Source organism: Cajanus cajan, chromosome 3, assembly GCF_000230855.2.
Source record: "Cajanus cajan strain Asha chromosome 3, NIPB_CcT2T_4, whole genome shotgun sequence".
In the NCBI taxonomy this organism is placed as follows: domain Eukaryota; kingdom Viridiplantae; phylum Streptophyta; class Magnoliopsida; order Fabales; family Fabaceae; genus Cajanus; species Cajanus cajan.
This window is the reverse complement of record NC_138519.1, coordinates 74,328,780-74,344,008: the sequence shown is the minus strand read 5'-3', so window position 1 is coordinate 74,344,008 and position 15,229 is coordinate 74,328,780. Positions and strand designations below refer to the sequence as shown.

Sequence of the window (15,229 nt, the reverse complement as noted above, 5' to 3'; positions counted from 1 at the left end):
ACACAGCATATATTAGAATAGCTTCTTTTTAACAAATTAAGTAGCAGTCATTATCCATAAATTCACCTGTATACTGTTAACGGTGTCATATCTTCTGTTCTTCCAAACCGACATGTGTAGGCACTTGCACATTCTAAAAAAGGAAAAGTTAAAACAAGTAAACAAAAAACAACGTTGGTATCATCATGTCATTATATCTTGTCTCATTACTCTCCCACAAAACAAAACCATACTTCGAAAAACGATTTCACCGTTCCCAACTTTGCAACAGTTGGGAAGGGTGGAACGGTGGTTAATTCAAGATTCAATCTCATTTCTTATCTTTTTTATTATTCTCCTGAGAACCTGAATTCTCAAAGCATCCTATATATGACTTTGAAGAAAATGACAAAAAGATCTTTAACCTCAGAGATGGAACGCAACGTGAAGCAAATGCTGAAGCTGATTGAAGAGGGTGGTGACTCGTTTGCGCAAAAGGCTGAGATGTATTACCAGAAGAGGCCAGAGTTGATTTCCCTCGTTGAAGAGTTCTACCGTGGCTACAAATCTTTGGTTGAACGCATTGATCACAACAACAACACACCGTGTGATGTTCTATCGCTAGCTTCGTGTGTTTCTGACAATGGTTCTGAGCCACCCTCTCACATGCCTTCTCCTAGAAAGATGGGGCGTCGCATATGCACCAACCGTGCTGCGGGGTTTGATGTTTTTCTTGGATCTGGCGGGAACGTGCAAGGCTTTGATGCATGTCAGAAAGATGGAGATGGATCTTCCACCACTTTGACGGAATCTGATGAGGATTATGATGATGCTTCGTCTATTAATAGTTTGCCAGGTTTCTTTGGGAGTGGAAATGATCAAAATAATATTCACAGAAGGGTGATGGATTTGGAGACTGAGCTAGCTGAGGGGAAAGAGAATAATGGTGAAGATTTACGTGGCAAGATTATTGCGTATGAGCAAGAGTTGAGGAATGTGAATGAGAAGTTGAGGCTTTCAGAAGGGGAGATTTCTAGGCTGAGGATTGAGCTTGAAAAATATAGGTCAATGGAATCAGAAAATTTGAAGGGTGGTGATGGGTTATCTTCAATTGGAGAAGGGATGAGGATGGGAGGAGATGCCTTGGAGTTGAAGAAACTTGAGGAGGAGCTGAGGTTGACAAAAGAAAAGCTTGAGTCTTCAGAAGTGCAAATTGTTTCATTGAAATTTGGGGCTACTAAATCGTTTGAGACAATTCAGCAATTGCAGGAACAGCTTGACTTGGCTCAGAAGGACATTGCTAGTTGGAAAAACAAACTCAACACTCAGAAAAGAGAGAACTCTAAACTCCAAGAAAGGCTTGCGAAGATGAGGAATAGTATAGCAGAAAGGGATCAAGAGATTAGGAACTTGAAGACTTCTTTATCTGATGTTGAACAGAAAATCTTCTTTGAGAGGGCAAATATGAAGTCTGAAATGACCAAGTTGATGGGGGGACAGACTCTTTGGGAGAAGAAGAAAGAGTTGGAATGTCAATGCCAATCATCTCAAGAGGAGATCAGAAATATCCACTCTGAAAAAGTAGAGATGGAAGGGAGACTCAAAGGTAAAATTGACAAGTTAAAGGAAGACATTGAGGAAAAGAAGAGAAATATAGAAAATGTGAATGTAAGACTTGGTGTTTTGAAATTAGAGAGAGATAATCTCAATGCAGAAATTGATTCACTTAAGGAAGTGATAAATTTGAGAGATAATGAGATTGAAAAGCAAAGGGTTGTGATCTTAGAAAGTGCTGAAGAGAAACGTGAGGCCATAAGGCAGCTATGCTTCTCACTTGAGCATTACAGAAACGGGTATAAACAACTTCGGCAGGCATTCATATGGCAGAAGAGTGTTCTTCTTTTGGCCAACTAATAAATATATCAGCATGGCTTGCATGTCAACTTGTACAATTTTTTTCTTTTTATCCTTACTATTTCTATATCTACATGTCTTTCTTCTACTTTGGGGTGTGTAATATATATCACCCAAGGTTATGAAGGTAGAACTTAGAAGTGGTAGTAATTTTTTATTGTTTGTGATTATTTGTCTTGTTTACATATGTTGATTTTTTGAAGTGTCATCTGGTTCAGTTAGGAAGCTCTCAAGGGCCACCTCTTGTTGAGGAGAAGGCCCATAAATAGAAGAGACTAAAAACTGTTTATGTCTGTTGACCAGCAAATTGGGGCATCTTTCTGTTGAGTTGGAAGTTGGCTTTATGTCGCATTGAATGTGATATATTCTGTGGCAAATTCGGTTTTATAATAAAGATATGTTCATTATTATCATTTGATTTATGTGATTCATATAATATTTTATTATATTACTTTTTATAATAGTGTTTAGTTACTCATCTTTATTCCAATATTTTGTTACTCATCTTAAAATCATTTCTCTTATCGCCCAACTTCGCCTTACTCCCTTACCTTTTAACCTCTTTTAACGCGAGGAAGATGAAGGGAAAACGATGTCATGTGTGTCACTGCATAAAGAGTTTATATAGAAATGATTTCTTTCGGAGATTAAAGACCAGTGTATAATACAAAATGCATAATATCAAACTCTTAAACAAACGTTTCTCTTACATTTAATTCGCTTTTTAATTTTCTCACTCGAAGAGTATCTAATATCTTGGCCTAAGGAACGTCTCAGTCCTCTTAAGTTCATGATATTTACCTTACCAAGTATAGTACTTCTGAATTATTCAACACGCTAAAAAAAATTATCAACAAAAATGACTGTTCAATTAGTAACATCAAAATTGAATGTCACGTGCAACGTGAGTTTAAGAACAGAGAGAGACCAAATACAACCAAAAAAGATGAGCACAATCACGCGCTCAGAAGTGCCAACACAAACAAAACCATAGGTGTGAAATGGAGCAAGCTGGATATATACATTTAATGATGATGAAATATCTGCGAATAAAGGTATTTTTGACGCAACACAGATTTAAAAGAAAAACTTAAATTCCTAGGATTACATAAGATAAACTACCTATATGACAACTCTACAAAGCACCTAGGCGTCTAGCAAGCTACTTGTTACAAGCGTGCTGGCCACAAAAACGGTGTGAAACAATACGTAGACTTGGAAACTTCTCTATCTCCAGCTTCTTAGAAGTAAATGCACTCAATTATGCACCAACACTACAAAACAATATGCACAGGGAAACCATTACATAGGCTGGAGAGGAAAAAAAATTGTAGAAATTGGAGCCATGATAAGTAGGTTTTTGACTAAACCAGACAGACCACTGAGAATATGGAAACAACCCCACCCCAAAATAAATAACTAAATGTCATATATATTACCAACCTTGAAGGCTTTAGCAGTTGTCATCACTCAAATAAGGGAAGCACCAGACACTTCGTTAATCATCCCAGGCACTATCTGCTGCACCCTCCCTTTTAACATTTGCGGCAGTAATCATGAATTTATACTTATCTTCAATGTTAATTGAAGAAGCTCCCAATCCTAACTGTTTGGATAAAGCAATATTTGCCTCCTTCTGTGCAGCTGCTGCTTCTTTCTCCTTCCTTCTAGCAACCTAGAAGCCAAGAGCACAAAGTCAACTATGACACATTGGTTAAATATAATATACCGAAAATGAAAGTGTTTGGGAGAAATTGAGCATCTTGGACTGTTAGACACAAACCTCCAACACTTATGTATACCACTAATCAAGGTCAATTATCAATTTAGCAATACAACTAGCACAAGCCCGATTCAATAAACTATCCAAAACACCCCACCATTATGCCAACCTAGTTATCGTTTTTTTTGTGTGTGTAATATCGGATGAGGTTTATAGCCAAGACCTCCTATAAACTATCCAAACACCACACCATTAGGCCAACCTTAGTGGGCTTTTAAAACATGGGTAAAAACACTAGTTGCAAATGGACCATTTTTAAGAATATGGGTAAAAAATTGTTTCTTGAATTTTACCCTCATTTTTAAGATTATGCCAAATGGACTAAAAGAGTCTTAATATTCTGGCAGTATAAAACAGTACCTTTCCGGTTGCAAATGTCAGTGTGTTCCCAGATTCAGCATCAGCTATTGCTTTCCTTATATTCGCCACAAGGAACTATAGAGCAGAATCATACCAATATTAAAATCAGAATAAAAGCACAGTTCACTTTTTTTTCAAAAAAAGAGAAAAGAAGCATAGCAAGCACCATGTCACGATCAGTGTAAAATGAAGTAGCTAAGCCAGTTGATCCTGCACGCCCTGTCCTTCCAATCCGGTGTACATAATCTTCCATGGTCTATAATTGAGGCAGCCATAACTGAAGCTTCAGGTATGCATTTGTCAAGGAAATTAAATTTGACTGAAAAATACCAGGCAAATGAAATGCCATCATTGCAGTAGCAGAATGGCAATCCACTAACAGTGGAAAATCACTGTACGTTTTTCTGATAATCCTTTCCTAGTGGATTACAGATAAAACTCAGTCATCAAGTAGTTTTTGCTTGAAGCAGATGTACCTTTGGAAGATCTAGATTGATGACATGCGAAACTCCTGTGACATCCAAGCCACGAGATGCGACATCAGTGGCAACCTGAATGATATAGTATCAATGATTTAATATTGTTAGTGGATAAAAATGCCAAACTTCATTTAATGTAATTATGAAACAATTGCTAGCAATTGAATATTTTAACCATAATTTACCTGAAGAAAAAAGGAATACATATGGTTATCAAAGGTCCATCTATTAAGCATACAGAAAATGAAATGCACAGTACCTTAATGAGTTTACTAAATTGAAGTGCAATTGATATTTTGGAACATAAAACTATAAAAGTAACCATTTGATTCTTAACATTTTCTTTATTTCTCCGGTTGATACAAAAAGAAATTTCATTTAGCAAACAAAGGGAATAAAACAAACCAAAGATGGCTTCACAGTATTTAGACAAGCCACTGCTGGCTTTTCTCAACAATATTTTCATAACTGTTAAATATCCATCCACAACCATTTGTTGAGATGAATCATGACAAAATACTGTAGAGTAACAGATTTTGCAAGGGGAGGCTAAAATAAGAGAAAAAAAATAATGTACTGATAAATTGAGTAACGTGCTCCAGTAATGTAGGAGATTACCAAAATGTTGGTGGAGCTATTCCGGAAATCATGCAAGGCAGCCTCTCTTTCACTCTGACTGCGACCACCATGAAGAGAAACTGCAGATAATCCTTGAGCTACCAATGCTTCAGCAACTTCATCACACCTTGTCTGTATACACATTAGAAAAAACAAATAATAAGAAACATGGAGATAAATTTTCCAACTTCAACTTTGAACCTCTCAAAACTACCCATGATTTCCAATATTGGAACTAATCCATTTCACTCCATAAATCAACTTCACCTATTTCACTCAATAAGCTAAAAAAGAAAGAAAATTATGTGTAGTTTGGCAAAACATCATACAAGCTTGACCCTAAGGGTTTGGTAGATAGAAAATTTGTACTTTTCCAACAGTCTAAAGTTAAGAGTGTTAATTTCATGTGTTTGGCTCATTATATAAAACAACAACATTCTTAAAAAACATTGCTTCCCAAAAATGTTTTTTATACAGGTTTTCCACAGATTGTTCCCATAGGGGGAGGTGCAAATCCAACATTCCCAAATTAAAAGTTAAGTTTTATTATGGTAAAAATTTAATGTTATCTTTGTTTGCTTATTAATGCAAGAAAAATATTTGATTCACAAATAACATACATAAATATTCCCAAAAACATTTATGACCAACTAATCAGATTTTAATCATTTCTAACAATCTTGATTCCCAATATTTATGATTACCATAAATCATGATTCTTGAACACGAAAAAAAAATCTCTTCTACCAAACGCCCCCTAACGGTGTGTTTGGATGGGAAATTTACATAGGATAATTCATTTATTTGAAAAATTTCAAATTTCTTGAGGTGAAATGCTTTGTTTGGATGGAGAATTTATAAAGAATTTGAAATCCAAGCATTTGTGAAATTCTTTAAAATAGTAGAATTTCAAATTCTCCCAAAAATTGGGGAATTTGAAATTCTTCATATTTATTTTTCTTATTTCACCTATATATTTTATCTTATCTCTTCATTCTTTTAATTATTGGATATTCAAAAATATTTTTAAAATTATTAAATATTATATAATATTAATTTTTAAAATTATTAAATATTTAAAAATGGATTAATATTTATTTTTATAAAATTTAATTTAAAAATCTCAACATATAAATATATTTTTAAAATCAATTTTACTATAGTGGAATCAAATTATCATATTCAATCTAACAATTTAAATTTTAAGAAATTTAAATTAACTCATCCAAACAAAATATTTTAAGAATGATAAAAATTGAAATCAAAGTAATTTAAATACCAAGAATTTAAAATTCCTTGAATTTGTAAAATTCCTCATCCAAACACACCATAAATGAATTTTCTTTAAATTTTGTTGATCAAATGTGATTTTATATATTTATTGCCTTTTGCTCCCAATAAGTGGGATAATAAGGCATATTGTTGGACAGAAGGGGCAATGTCAATTTGCCAAAATTTCAGGTGAATTCACCAGGTTAAATTGAAGCAATTTATTAGCCATCTCGCCCATAAAACAATACATAGTTACAAAAAATATAGTTCAAGGAATGCACATAACAAATTTGGCACACAGATCAAATTAACATATAACATTTCCCTATTAAAAAGATTTTGAAACTAAATTCAACAATCCTAACTAGAGATTCATTCAATTCCATGGTGCATTTTATTACAATATGCAAGAAAAGAGAACAAACAATTTGGTTAGTTAAGTTGCAGTACAAACTGAAAATTAAAAATGATAATAGGTATGTGTTCATCAGCATGCTTCAGAGATAATTGTGCATACCTATACAAAAACATTAAAGCTTTTAACTTTAATTTTTTTGTATCTAGCATGTACATGACAATACAAATGTAGATATGATATTGATAGAACGAGGGCCACAGAACAAAGCATACCTTCCTCTCAACAAATACAATTGTTAATGGAAATGGATGACCACATTTTTCAGCCTGTGATGCTTCCTCTACAAGTAAATCTAGGAGCCGATCAATCTACAAGAACATGATAAGATTTCAGAGCAGAAGCCAAAAGAAAGACAAATTATAGATAAAATATAGGAAACATAAATATACAACAAAGCATATGACAAAAAATGCAAGTAAAGATAATTTATTCACAATCTCCAATATCCTCAATTTTTTCCCCTCTTATCTCTATAATTTTTGTCACTCTTGTCTCATTCTCCTGCCATTTTTTTTCCTTATAGGCAATTTGTGCCACGTGACAAGTATTTAAGAACTTGCATGCAACAATTCAGTAGTATACAGTCCCCTCCAAACAGATGGGGAATGAAAACAACTAAACAAAAAAACTATCAACATAAAAACAACCTTTGAAAATTCATGGTCATCAATACTCTAGAAAACACGAAACTAAATTTATAACTTTTAGTCAAGTCTCTAAAAAAAATTATATCTCATTTTGTTAGCTTTGTAAATGTACCTTCTCATTTTCAGAAATTTTCACAAGAGTTTGTGAAACATTAGTTGTTGGGCTACTCACTTTCCCAACCTTCACTTGCACTGGGCTGGCTAAGTACTCCTGAATATTAACAAATGATTGGTGAGCTTCAAAAAAATCCCTTCCACTGAACTTGCAAAGAAATATATTGGTGAAAAATAATGTTATTCCAAAGGATGCATTATGGGGCTATCTTTAATTGTAAAGAAGAACATCATGGGAAAAAGAGATAAAAAAAAAGGGGCCAAAAAGGAATAATGATACTATTTCAATTACTATACATCTACAACTCAATGAGCTAGTCTTTGTTATGTTCGAGCAGCAAGGCTGCATAAAAAAATTTGTAAAAAGAAAATAATGTGATAGAATTATTATTATTTGTCTATGCACTAGCAAACAATAAGTCGTGTCAAAATATCATATATCACTCATTCATTATTTTAATGTTCAAAAGTGGAAATAATAATGTTGAAAAAAATCTGTTTAGAATGAAAGAAACCTGACCTTTGCTAATGCTTCAATCTCCACAGGCATAGTCGCACTAAACAGCAGTGTTTGATGTTTCTCTGGAAGATTTCTCATTACCTGAGGATAATATTAAAATATTCATATTTTCTTGAGTAATCTAGACAGGAAACTATAAATTGCTGATAATGCCTCATTCAAAAATGATCATATAAGCAATAATAATGAATACAAATTTCAAGCATGGCCATAACAGTTAGGTCATGAAAATCCAACTTATTCAAAATACAGACAATATAAAAGTGCTAGAAGCTTAAATTGGAACATGAAAATAAAGTTTCTATCCAAACAGAGGCATCATTTTCATTGCTATTTTTGCTTAAGAAATTGTAAACTCATTTTGCTTTCTTATCAAAGGAAACCTTTTCCTGTTAAATTCTTAAGAAGTTGAACTCGATACATCTTGTTTTTGAGTCATTGGCTTGAGTTCAAAATTTAACAATGGCAACAAGTTCAAATATAGAAGAAAGGAGTTACAAGGAAACAACTGAATTTGGAAGCATTGTAAAAAGGAAAGCACAAACACCACAATGAAGAAGTCACACTATTTATCTTCAATTAGGAATGAAACTGTCATGAAAATAAAGGAAAACCTCAAATGTAGGAGAAAAAGTCACAAAATACTAACCTCTCTTATCTGTGGTTCAAAACCCATATCAAGCATTCTATCTGCCTCGTCTAGAACAACAAAAGAAATTCTAGAGAGGGAAGTGTTGCCTTGTTGTAAGTGATCAATGAATCTTCCGGGGGTGGCAACTGCTATTTCAACTCCAGCTCTAAGTTCAGACCTCTGTCATATACATCAGAAAGAGAACACACAAAACCATGTTAACTTTGAGTGGAGCTGAAATAAATATAAAATAAAAACTGTTCCACACTCCTTGTGTTTGTAACTATTGCTTTGCTGAAACACTATTTACAAAGTACTCGGGACCTGCTAACAAACTAGCCTTAATTTATGAAACATTGATACATGCATTTGCCTACAAGTATCAATATTGAATATATTTCTACTACCGATACTCTTGGATACTTCACTAATTTGTATCTTTGAAGTATCCCGTGTTAGACACCATCAACTATGCCAAATATATATTTTAAATTTTAACAGAATTTTGCAAAAGCAACAAGACAAATAATAACCATCATCATTTGTCTTTGACCAAACTTTCACAAGAAGATCAGGCAAAATAACCAAGAGATTAAGATTATGTAACATTTAATTACCTGCTTTTCAATGTTAGTTCCGCCCACAACTATAGCAGTTTTTAATGACTCAAGAGATCTGCTAAAAGCTTTAACCTATAGAAAACCAAAATACCATAAAGATGCTTAACAGTCACAGAATGGAACAAAAGCAGATATTTGTAGAAAGGAAAATAATAGTATGAATAAAATGACTTGGCGTAAATCCTAGTTTCATGCTTAATAAGAGAAGGCCAGCACAAAATGAAACAACATATAAATCAACAGAAGATAGCACGAATCTTGTAAGGACAAATTCCTTTTATATAGATCCAAATTTCAAAAGGTAATAAACTAAGAGAATAGACAAGCTGAGAACCAAGGTATGTGAAAAGCGTTAGGAGATAGTTCTAAATTATTAATATAATTGGAGAAATAAACAATAAATTGTTCCCCCAAATAAAACCCAATTCATTCACAAAAAATTACGTGTCACCTCTTTCTCTATTTGTTGGGCGAGTTCTCTTGTAGGAGCCAAGACTAATGCTAGGGGACCACTGCGCCGAATTGGAGATTGGGCCAAGCAATGCTAAAAATAGGAAGGAAAAAAATTAAACCACAAAGAAGAGGATGATCCCTTACAATTAGTTTGTTTTCACCATACAGTATCTAAAGATAAGTTCAGCCAAACATGTCATGTTTAATAAGTTCAGACCTGTATCATAGGAATTGTGAAAGCTGCAGTCTTTCCACTACCAGTTTCAGCACAACCTAATAGATCCCTTCCACTGAGAGCAATTGGCATGGCCTGTGCCTGGATCGAAGTTGGCCTGGTGTATTCGTGGTAAGCAATATCCTTCATGATACTCGGATGCAAACACTGAGACAAAGAAGTTCACAATTGTATGCACATTTGCAGTATAAAAAAATCAGTACAGATAGCTCATAATTACCTAGAAGAAATATGAATACAATGAAATATTAACAAAATTAAATACCATATCAGTAAACGATTCTATTGGTGCAGGTGCAGGAGGAGAGTCGGTCGCAACAGCAACATCAAGATTAAGCCGGGAGCGGACCTCTTCAATCTGCACACAGCAAGCAATAGAACTCAGCAACCAATATTTACCCGTGTAGTTACAAAACAAGACAGAAAAGTAAGATACCAAAACATCAGGATAGCATTAAAACATAAAGATTTAAAAATAAAATAAAATAAAAAAGCTAGGCAGCTGCTGAACTTCTAAAAACGGGTCAATCAATAGCAACAACTCTGCTAAAGGTGCCCTGAAAGAGTACAAACAGAAACTGTAAAATTAAAACACATGAAAGAAGGAGAGATTATTGGAAACGAGTATAAAAAGGAAAGGACGAGCAAGAGGAAAACATTATCAGCATTCAGTGCATTGAATAAAAATTTATACCAGTCGATCAACCACAATGTTGAAGCCAACTTCAACACAATTTTGTAAGACCCAAACCCCCATTGGTTCAACTATATTTTATTTTTTAAAAAAAAGGCAACTTTTACAACCTCTTCATTGGCCAAAGCCACTGGAAGTAACTCACTCAACGACAACACAACATAACACTGTCCTCGAGTGTCAAAGCCTTCAACTTAAAATAGCTGAAAAAAACAAAAACTCAGATTCTCATTGTTGCAAACAATGCATTACATTTTACTATAAACCTCATTCCGATCAAGACAATCCCCGATAATCAAACTTCCTGAAGCAAACACCAAATTAGTAATCCCCCAAGCGTGCACGCCACTTGAATTAAACCACAATTCTCCTCCAGCGACATTCATGAAAAACCCTAACCACGGCAATCCAATAAAAGACTCACATTCCTCTTTAAAACCTCGAAATCGAAACATCCATTCAGGTCAACGGTTAAGAGAGAGAGGAAAAAGCACGCGAGACACGAAAACGCAGAGAGAGAGAGAGTGAAGAAAAGAGGGGGGAAATGAGGATTGGATTGGGACCTGTTGCGGAGTCATGCGGGAAACGCGTTCGGAGGGTTGCCATTGCGGGAAGACGGTGTCGGGGGCGGCGAGAATGCGCGGCGACGGCGGGGCGGCGGCGGTCCGGCGAGAGGCATTGTGGAGGGAGGAGCAATTGTTGGAGGGGAATGCGAGCTTGGTGTTGTGGCTGTGGTGGTGGTGGTTGTTGGTGGTGTTGTTGTTGTCTAGGGCTACGGAGGGGGTTCTGGCGGTGGCGATGGCGGTGGAGCTGGCGTTTCTGAGGTGCGGAGGCACATACGACATCGTTTTGGGTCTTCCTGGGAGGGAAAAAGGGTTAATGGGTGAAGGGTGAGGGGAGTGAGGTGAAGGGTGAAGGGTGAAGTTGGTGACGATAATATGATAACGAAACCACCACGATGATGATTATGATTTATGAGTGTGGAAGAATTGGTTAATGCCTCTCTCTCTCTTTGTTCTGGGCTTACAACCTATGTCCAGGCCCAATTACAATTCCCATCTATAATTTTAATATACTTTAATTAATTACTAATTAGTAGTATCATCAAATATAACCAATTAAATTTACTATTATAAAAAATTATTAAATTTATTATTTTATTAATAAAATTACACTATTTAAAGACAATAAATATTTATGAGCTTGAAACATCTTTAATGAGATAGTTTAACATAATTATTTATTGATTGTTATGCTTCGGACTAAATAAGGTTGGATTCTTATACAAAAGTTAGGTGGATATGAATTGGCTATGGACGAATCCGAAATTTTTTTTATAATAATCTTATCCAACTTAAATATAATTATTTTTTTATAAAAGATACTATAAATAAAAAGAAAAGTAATCATAAAAAAAAAAACTTATATTTACTTCATTCAAAACAAAGAGTATTCACAAATGATCCTTGCCAAAACATGTCAAACCTTGTTCCATAAAAAAAATTGCGTCGTCATCCACATCAACACATCTTGTTGAATAACAACTTGGTTTTTGGAAGAGTTAACATCTAGGTTAATAATAAAAATGGATTATAATATATATGAATTATATTAATTTTGAATATTGAATATGTAATTGTCTTAAATATTTAAATAATCAACTTTGTGTCTCATAATAATCTAATTCAATTTGATTAAAATTGTCCTTAATAATATATATATATATATATATATATATATATATATATATAAAAGTTTTTTTATATTAATAGAGTTACTAAAATTCATTGATAATTTGTTGAACAATACAAGAAGGAATATGTATATAGTTTACAAGACGAACTTGAAATTCGGTCGTCCTTGCAACCTTATGAACTATTAAATTTGATTGTCTATCAGCAAAATAAACCATACAATTTTCTAATCTAGCTAAAAGGGTTTTACATTTATTTTGATAATAACACCAAATGATAATAGCACCAGATTAATTCAGATAAATCATAATAGTGACTAGTTATATTATGAAAAACACAAATACAATCTAACTCAAATGTAACATATTATTAAGGTGTTATTCTTCCAGCCATTTTAACGCTTCCAGAAGCTCTAAAGCTTCACACTCATGAGCCTCAGAAAGTATATATAGAAACGATCAGTTCTGAGTTTAATGAAGGAGCCCATATGGTCGCGTAAGCATATGCCAACACTGAAGGAACCATGCACCATGCATCGTGAACACTGAACAGTGCAACATCAACATTACACTTGAGACCATTAGAAATAGGAGGTTGTCGTTGTCAATAATGTTGCCTATGAGATTTATCAAACCGACAAGGAACTTTCACTTTGAGACAGGTTTTGGTCCTGTCCTTTAGCACTGCTCTAACTCTAGTGATGATCTCTACATGGTTCCAATCAACATGTTCCCATAGTTTTTTGTTCCTACCGATCCACATGCTCCATAGTATCTATCCATGGCGAATTTTGAAGCCTTTGCTGCATTCAAATCATGCAATACAACAAAAATCATAAATAAGATTTTTTATGTATAAATATTTTTAAATATAAAAACTTATGAAAAAAATTTAAATAATAATTTAATTAAAGTTTAATATATCATTTACTTCAAAAAAATTTAATTAAATCTCTAGGGTAAAAAAAAGTAGTAAATTTAGTTTTTTTTTTTTTTTTTTGTAATTTAGTTCTTGTTGTTAGAGATTTCTTTATTATCCATGAAATCTAACAAAATATTTTTTTATAATTTATACCTAAACAACCATATTAGATTAATATGTTATGTAATCATTCATGTGTATTATGTTTTCATCTTTATTTATTAAAATTTTATACTATTCTATAATTTTTACGATTTAAAGATTTTGATAATTTTTACTCTTTAATTAAAATTTTCTATACATGGACAAGGATATGTAAAATAGTTAGTAATATGATGTGGTTATGTGTATGTATGAGGATAAAAAAAACTAGATCATATTTCATAATTTGTAAGCAAATTTTTAACCTTGAGAACTAAATTAATAAATATAAAAAGATGAAAGATTCAATTATAAATATTTTTAGTTTAGAAACTTAATTAAAAATTACAAAAAAAAAGTTCATAATCTAAATAATGTATTAAATTTTTAATTAAAAATGATATATTTTATTTTATTAAATAATTAATAAACTTAAAGAAGATGCATTATGTTTTTCATTCATTTTACTTATATATTATTGTTGATTATAAGGTATTGTATAAAAAACTTCAAACACCGAATCTAATGCATTTTCAAATTAAAAGGATGAAAATAAGATAATTTTTTTAATGAGTAAAATCAATTTTTTTTTATAGAGACTAAAATTTTATTTTACCTTTTGATAAATGTAATACATAAAAAAATAATAATAAAGATAACAAAATTTTATTGTCATATCTCATTTATATATATATAATTTAGACCTGTGCATTTTATTAAAAAAAAGATATATTATTTTTACAAACAGCTACTTATGAATAGTTTTAAAATAAAAGAATCAACAATTATTTATCACTACAAAAAAATAGGTAATTACTGACGGTTTTTTTTTTGCGGTTTCCATAAACCGCCAAAAAGTGTTACTTTTGTCGCAAGGATGGTAATGCTACAAATTATTGACAATTTCTGAGTGTTGGCAATTTCTGGCGATTTTAAACCGCCAGAAAGTTTAATAATTTTTTTATTAACATTAAACTTAAAAAAAGAAATTTAAAACGAAGTCCGGCAATTTGTGCGAGGCAGGGGTACTTTGGGGAAAAATTTGGGGAAAATGAAAATTTAAAAAAGAAGAGAAAACAGAATGCAAGAGCAAGAGGCGAAACTGAAGAAAACCAATTCGGAAGAGTGAAGTTTCGTTTCGTTTAGTTTTCTTCTTCCACTGAATCCCATGGCGAGAGTGAAGCACACGCTAGCTTCTCGCAAGCATGGTACGTTTCAATTTCAACTTTTTGCTTTCGATTTTCGCAAAACCCTCATTTCCGCAAACCCCTCCCAGGTAGGAAGAACAAAGCGTCGCACGCATCCACCTCCGCGCCAGAATCACTGCAATCTCAATCGGTAACCGTCTCTCTCTTTCTCTTCGCGTTTCCGATTTGTGAAATCCCTAACTACCTTTGTTTTCTGATTTTCAATACTGTGAATGAAGCCCGCAACTGGAGAGAGGAGGAGGAGAGCTGAACAAGAGTTGTCGCTGGGTATGTATGTCACATTTTTTAGTTTGTTTTGTGTTGCCTTGCGTGGTCGCAGTTTCAATAGCTGAAACCGAAATTAAATTTCAAAATTTAGTTTTGTAAGGACAAAATTTGAATACAGTTATTTCGTTACTTTTGGTGGTGTTTGTTTTAATTAGATTTAAAGTTTTGTCTCGGTTATTTGCGTAATGAAGGATTGTATTAAATGCTATAAAATGTGTTAAGTCATTGTTATAATGAAGTTTTGGTTGAAAAATATGTGTT

The 15,229-nt window shown here is 33.1% G+C and overlaps 2 protein-coding genes across 2 annotated transcripts; one reads left to right on the top strand and one right to left on the bottom strand.

Moving 5' to 3' along the window:
- Positions 1-228: 228 nt before the first annotated feature.
- LOC109800593 (protein NETWORKED 4A) lies at positions 229-2,306 on the top strand. Its single transcript, XM_029270879.2, has one exon. It carries the CDS (start codon positions 370-372, stop codon positions 1,891-1,893), a length of 1,524 nt encoding a protein of 507 aa, XP_029126712.1. The 5' UTR covers positions 229-369; the 3' UTR covers positions 1,894-2,306.
- A 578-nt stretch (positions 2,307-2,884) lies between these two features.
- Positions 2,885-11,696, bottom strand: LOC109799645 (DEAD-box ATP-dependent RNA helicase 20). The gene is made up of 15 exons (XM_020360250.3): positions 11,301-11,696; positions 10,309-10,401; positions 10,026-10,190; positions 9,807-9,899; positions 9,353-9,427; positions 8,754-8,915; positions 8,105-8,185; positions 7,583-7,681; positions 7,036-7,131; positions 5,134-5,265; positions 4,513-4,587; positions 4,203-4,292; positions 4,037-4,111; positions 3,337-3,568; positions 2,885-3,167 (listed from the first exon to the last, which is right to left on the bottom strand). The coding sequence occupies exons 1-14, from the start codon at positions 11,580-11,582 to the stop codon at positions 3,392-3,394; spliced, it is 1,695 nt and encodes a 564-aa protein (XP_020215839.1). The 5' UTR covers positions 11,583-11,696; the 3' UTR covers positions 2,885-3,167; positions 3,337-3,391.
- Between the last annotated feature and the right edge of the window lie 3,533 nt (positions 11,697-15,229).

Coding starts and splice junctions, on each gene's coding strand:
- LOC109800593 (XM_029270879.2), top strand. CDS start 370: ATGACTTTGAAGAAAATGACAAAAAGATCTTTAACCTCAGAGATGGAA.
- LOC109799645 (XM_020360250.3), bottom strand. CDS start 11,582: ATGTCGTATGTGCCTCCGCACCTCAGAAACGCCAGCTCCACCGCCATC. Junction 7,682..8,104: donor AGATTGAAGCATTAGCAAAG/GTCAGGTTTCTT, acceptor GTTAATATTCAG/GAGTACTTAGCCAGCCCAGT. Junction 4,588..5,133: donor ATAGCTCCACCAACATTTTG/GTAATCTCCTAC, acceptor TATATCATTCAG/GTTGCCACTGATGTCGCATC.